The sequence below is a fragment of the Setaria viridis genome, chromosome 1 (genome assembly GCF_005286985.2).
Source record: "Setaria viridis chromosome 1, Setaria_viridis_v4.0, whole genome shotgun sequence".
NCBI lineage: Eukaryota > Viridiplantae > Streptophyta > Magnoliopsida > Poales > Poaceae > Setaria > Setaria viridis.
Genome location: NC_048263.2, coordinates 470,409 through 476,408, shown reverse-complemented (window position 1 = coordinate 476,408; position 6,000 = coordinate 470,409). Strand labels below are relative to the sequence as shown.

The following is a 6,000-nucleotide window of genomic DNA, read 5'->3' as shown; positions in this document are numbered from 1 at the left end:
CGTACAACGGGTTGTCGAGTGCCGTCTGCGTCCTGCCACTTTTCCACAAAACATCCTCGTATGGTGACTGGTGAGGAGACGGTCCCCTCGTCGCCTCGTGAGGCGACGGCGAGCGCTCGTGCTCCAAGAGGAAACCAACGGTAAAACACGCGTTGTATGCATCGTCTCCTCTCGACGACGGCGCTGGCGGATCCGCTGTGACGAGCGCGCTTTGGTGCGGAGAGATCGGTCGCTTCCCACTCTGTTTCACAGCAGAGATTGCACCAAATCCTCCACCGATGCAACTGAAGAACAAAGCGGCAGCGGAAAAATGGATCAGAACTGGGGAAAGGGAGCTGCGGCAGCTTGAATCTCCTGAATCTCCGCTCACCTGCAGATCCGGGTCTCCGCTCCTCGATTTGCTGCAGGTGCTGCCTCCCCACCTGCTGGCACCTGCAGATCTGGCCGGCTTGACCTTCGCGGAGCTCGCCAAGGCCACCAATGGCTTCGCGGAGCGCAACCTCGTCGGCCGCGGCGGGTTCGGGGCCGTCTACTGCGGCGTGCTGGCGGATGGGTCCATGGTCGCCGTCAAGAAGATGCTGGACCCGGACCTGGACCGGAACCTGGTGCCACTCCGCGGCTGCTGCATCGCCGATGATGACATTGAGGAAGGGAAGCAGAGGTTCCTCGTCTACGACTTCATGCCCAACAGCGCACTCGAGGACTTCATCTACAGGAATAAGGAAGCGGCGGCGTCAAGGACCTGCATTACGGCGAGATGCGCGCGTGTGGCGGACTTCGGGAGCCCCCGGAGCGGGGTCATGGAGAAGTTCGTGCTCGTGGGGATCTTGTGCGCGCACGTGATGGTGGCGCTCCGGCCGACCATCGGCGACGCGTTGAGGATGCTGGAGGGGGACATGGACGTACCGGAGCTGCCGGACAGGCCGCTACCGTACGGGCACAGCCTCATGTTCAGCGAAGCCGGAAGCATCTTCAGCGCCTCGCCGGCATTCAGTGGTCCGCTGGCCCCGTTCATCACTCTTGTACTGGCTGTAAGCTTGATGGTTTCCGCAACACTTGCTGATTTTGTTGGCATGCAAGTTCAGGAAAAGTAGTATGTTTTGGAATTTCAATATTGATGCTTAATTTGTGATGATTGGTGAGATAAACTTCCTGACTGTCCTGATATTGACTATTTTGTAGGCTATAGCAAATTTTGGTTGACCTTTAAACCCCATTGGATTTCTGATATATGACTGAAGTCTCTTTTAGTAGTTCAACAATGATTCAACGATTCAACAGTGATTGAATTGAGATTCTGATAACACTGTAAATAATTTGTTGGTCTTTGCAGTCTGGGAGAGCTAGCTTGGGCGAAGATTTGTATCAAGCTATAACCACGGAGTATATTCCTATAGAGGAAATGTTTGTTTCTCTCAGTTTGAAAACTGAGCTTTGCATGGAACCAAAGGATTTTTGAGGAAAAGAGCAAGAAGTCCCCAGGACGGCATTCCTGGAACTTCATGAAGGATAGTTCGTCAGAACTTGACAAGATGTCGGTGTGCATCGAAAGAGTCGACACTCTTGTGCAGCTTCTGAAATCCAGATTCCCCAACCTGCCTCCAGCCTTTATAGATGTTCTAAAAGGTCCAGTACAACATGGTAAGTTTGGCATCCCATCAGCTGTGGATTCTGAACAATGTGGAAGATGTTCGATAGGTCTAAAATGATGTAACTTTGAACATGGACAGAAGAATAACTGCTGTGTACATATGCAGGACGTCGGGCACGCCATCGTAGAAGCCTACTCTAGGATTTTGTTCTATTACATTAATATAAATATATTCGAATATCATTTATATTCATGTTTCAAAAAGATAGTGTAACTATGATCATCTTATTTATGCTTGATCTTACTTTTTTTCAACGAGCAACACAATAGTATACACAAGTCTTATTTACGATTGTACGCGCTATCTATTTAGATGTCTTTATGTGATGTGACATCATGATACAGATGACAAGGTGTCTGTGGGTTGTACATACCCTTAGCCGGTTTCCAAGAAATGGCAACTTGTTCAAGAGTATGATAGATATGTACGGCGGGGTGGGGATCACAGCGGGCGAACTGCGCGCGGAAGCCGTGGCGGGAGCGGGTGAGGGGGCGAGGCGGGGCACCGACGGCGCGGTGGAATCGGGCAAGCAAGCCGCGAGGCGGCGGCACGGCGGGACGTACGCGGCCGGGCGGGCATGGATTGGCAGCGCGGGGGAAGTGCGCGCGGAAGGCGTGGCGAGAGCGGGCGAGGTGGGGCGCCGCCGGCGCGGGGGGATCGGGCGAGCAAGCAGTGAGGTGGCGGCACGGCAGGATGTAAGCGGGCGAGGGGGGAAAGTGATGGATCGGCGGCGCAGGGGAATCCGGGGAGGGGATGAGGCGGCCGGTCGGCGGCGGGGTGGGGAGCAAGGTGGCGGGCAAGCTGCGAGCGGTCAGGGTGGGGAGGAGCGGTGGAGCAGCCGCGGCGGCGCGAGATGAGAGATCCAATCCAAACCAAAGCGAATCGAAATCGGCAAGAAATCTTACAAATCGAAGCGATCCGCCGGAGGTAGCAGACTTCCGCCGGGAAGAGCTCGAAAGCTAGCTGACGCGGGACCGCGGGAGTGCGCTTTGGACGATGCGTTTGAGGATGCGTGTATAGATCTACGGCGCAGGGTTGTTTTTACGGACCCGTACGTGGAGGCGGTATCCATACGGTTCCGTAGGTCGGTCGCACCGGGAGGCCGAGAGGGAGTCGGTCTGTAATTTTGTGGGCCGCTCATTATTGTTGTTACTGTTTGACGGCCCAATACACAAGCCCATTACCGAACAACGTCCTTTCCTTTCCAGTCCAGTCCACTACTCCACTCTGCCTGGTGGTCCCTGAAAAACGGGTTAAACCTCCCTATGTTCATGTGTAACCACTTTGCAAGCCTCAATTACATATGATATACAAAATACAAGCTCCAAAAATCTGGCTAAATATGTAATTGATCCATACCACAAAACCAACTATATAAATATTTGCATCTTGTGCTCATCTCACATTATAGGATACATAGGGTGAGTTTGGTATAGCTCCAGGAACGGCTCCTGGACCCGTTTTAGATGGAGCTGTGCCAAATGGCTTCAAAGGAATGGCTCCATCGGAGAAGCCAGGTGTAGCTGGAGCCATTTTTCAACACGCGAGACCGAGCTGGAATTTGTGGCTCCGTGCGGCTCCGTCTCGCAAGCCAACCCCATCGGTTACGTAATTGCCCCTCAACTTCGCCAAAATTACATTAAAACTGCCACCGCAGGCAGGCAGAAGGATGCGCTTCCTCTGTTGCACCCTCTTGAGTCACACTCCCTCTCTCGCGCTCGCAGGTAGAAAGACGGCGACGCCATGAATCCCCTCCGGCACCCAACGCCGGCGAGCAGGGAGGCTACTCCGGGTGGGGAAAACAGTGGATCGACTGTGGCTGACCTCGATTCGAGGATTGGGGGTGCTGGAGGCTCTGCATCTGGGCCGGATGGCACCCTTCCCGGACCAGCGGCAGCCAGCCAAGCGCTAGCGCAGCAGGCGGCCGGCCAGGCAGCGGCTCACCAGGATGGCAGCTCATGGGCTAGCGGTCCGGTGGCCGCCTCAACCGCGGGCGCAGGAGCGTCGCATATTTGATAAGAGAAAACAAGCAATGGTGCATGGATCTAAGGAGGCTTGGAACATGACTATAAAGTACTTCCAATTGGAAGATTTGCTTGCAACAGAGAAAATGTCAAAAGATTGGTCATTATGTGTTGAAAGAAAATGGTTGATCAAGTAAAACTGAATCTAATGAAAATGCAAGCATATTTATTTCAAGTAGTGTGCTACATTCATCATGTGAAGGCCTCGAATTATAATAATTCTTTGAAGAAGATGATCAGAATAGTAAAATTGTTTTCTAATGTCGAGTTAATGAAAGGCAAGCTCGTGTGGGACTTAAGAAGGCATTTGGATAAAGGGGTTGATTGCAAAGTGAATGGCAAGCAAGGGCTTGATGCCAAAGAATCTAGCTATGATGAAGAAACAAGAAAGGAGATTGACACTAAGGCACCGAAGGTCATGGACAGGCTCATACTGGGAAGGATTAGTCATCCTTGTATCTATTGTGAAAAGTTGTGACTTGTGAAGTGGATTTCACTCATGCAAGCTAAATTTTGAGGTTGAAGTGCTCGACACAAACAGACAAAGATTGATGCAATCCTCGTGAAGAGATAGTGATCAAACTATGGCATGAAGAAGTGTTGAAAATCAAGTGGTGGAGTTTATTTATTCTTAGATCTTTTCTTTATGAAACATTTATTCTTGATCTGAATATAAAAAAGGGTACGGGGCAATTAATGACTTTGAAAACGCGAAATAGCTGATGAGTGAAGTTGTGGTACGGGGCAATTAATGACTTTGAAAATGCGAAATAGCTTATGAGAGAAGTTGTTGTTTAGAAATAGGAAAGTGGAATGAAATCTAGTCTTAGTCAAATATTTCATATCACTTCTTGTCCAAATAGAAGGAAAAGAAGACAATTTGAGCTGAGCGGAAAATCTATGCAAGAAATTTTACTAAATTTGAAAGAAATTGTATTGAGAAGTAATCTCTATGGAGTTAGAGACGCATCAATTTGTGTCAAAGGTCCTAGATACATAACCGCTCAAGATATAATCTTACTGCCTTCCATAGAAATCGTTGATACGACACAACCAATGCTAACTTGAGAGAGCCGATTGATTTCTATATTGAGTTACTGATCAAGAGAGATCGCGGATATCATACGGAACTCAGAAAGAACTCTCAAGATGGAAGTTATCCTATAGATGCTGTATCCATGCCGGTTCAAAATGTGAATTATAGTATTTTTTATATAGATATTTCGTACAATCAAGAGGAACAAGTTACATGGTCCTATGATTAAGTCTTGGTGCTAAAGTATCCTGAGTTGATAAGAGATACACGAAGCCTCATGAACATTTAATATTGCTTCAGCCACGGCAAAATAATTTTCAGTTTCTACTGACTCTATCTAGGCTATTTTGCGTTGATTTTTTGTGCGAGCGTTGGGGTTTCGGGCTATTTTGCTGTGTATTTACTGCGCGCCTTGCTAGGTCACATCGGTTCGGTTGTCCTGCGCCCTTCCTCTAAGGCCACTTTATATCGCTAGCATTTAATCGTGGATGTGTTGTTGCTAATGCTAGGAGATGAACCTAGTTGGTTTTTGGAATCATCTAGAGATTCGAGTTGCCTGGTTGGTTTTACTGTTTCTACTACTATCCCCCTCGATTTTGTATATCGTTAGGTGCCACAACCGAGCTGACACCCCTCTCATTTACTCAAGTGCTCGTTTTGTTCAGCTCTTCTAAGCATAAATGGGTCCATGTTATAGTTGGTTCAAACTCTATTTTGGTGGTTTGCTTTGGTCCTAGCATCCAAACTTGTTAGAGCCACCAACTTGACACTGCATTGTACCACCTTTAACTATGGGCGGCAAAGTAGCTTGTTTGTTGTTGCGTCACCGTATATCTTGCAGTACAATTTATTGATCTTACCTTTAGAGGTTGTGTTCATTCTAGATTCAATATGTGATGGATGGTGGAGAAGAACCTTTGCCAAGTGAAATCTTCAAGGTGTGGCTCTATTACCCACAGTGTTGGATGCGATTGATCAATTAAACCCTCCTCATGTTTGGATCATTGGTAAATTTGATTAATCGACTGGTCTAGTACTCCTCGCAGATTATTGAAAGCAATGAGGTTCTCCCTTTTGTGATGAGTTTCTCAGATTTGCCATTTTGTCATGTAGATTGGCCATATCAAGTTGTATGTTGCATGAAGTAATGAATCACTTTTACCTTCCCAAGCATGTTGTGTTCTTTAAGCCCTATATTTTGGTCCTAATGAAATTAAATAACATTGAGCCTAATCCCAAGCTCAAGTTCACAAAGGATGAGTTATACATTCTGAAAGAAAAGATGCTG

General features: G+C 48.1%; 1 protein-coding gene across 3 annotated transcripts; it reads left to right on the top strand.

The window, feature by feature from the left end:
* LOC117866169 (probable receptor-like protein kinase At1g11050) lies at positions 1–1,899 on the top strand. Of its 3 annotated transcripts, XR_004642785.2 has the most exons (3): positions 1–1,031; positions 1,334–1,641; positions 1,758–1,899. XR_004642785.2 is itself a non-coding variant. In XM_034750334.2 (2 exons), the coding sequence occupies exons 1-2, from the start codon at positions 279–281 to the stop codon at positions 1,457–1,459; spliced, it is 870 nt and encodes a 289-aa protein (XP_034606225.1). In that variant the 5' UTR covers positions 1–278; the 3' UTR covers positions 1,460–1,899. The 3 variants fall into 3 exon arrangements, 2 of the variants coding, with proteins under 2 accessions (XP_034606225.1, XP_034606214.1); XM_034750334.2 differs by having other exon boundaries at positions 1–1,022; positions 1,334–1,899; XM_034750323.2 differs by having other exon boundaries at positions 1,334–1,899.
* The last annotated feature ends 4,101 nt before the right edge of the window (positions 1,900–6,000 follow it).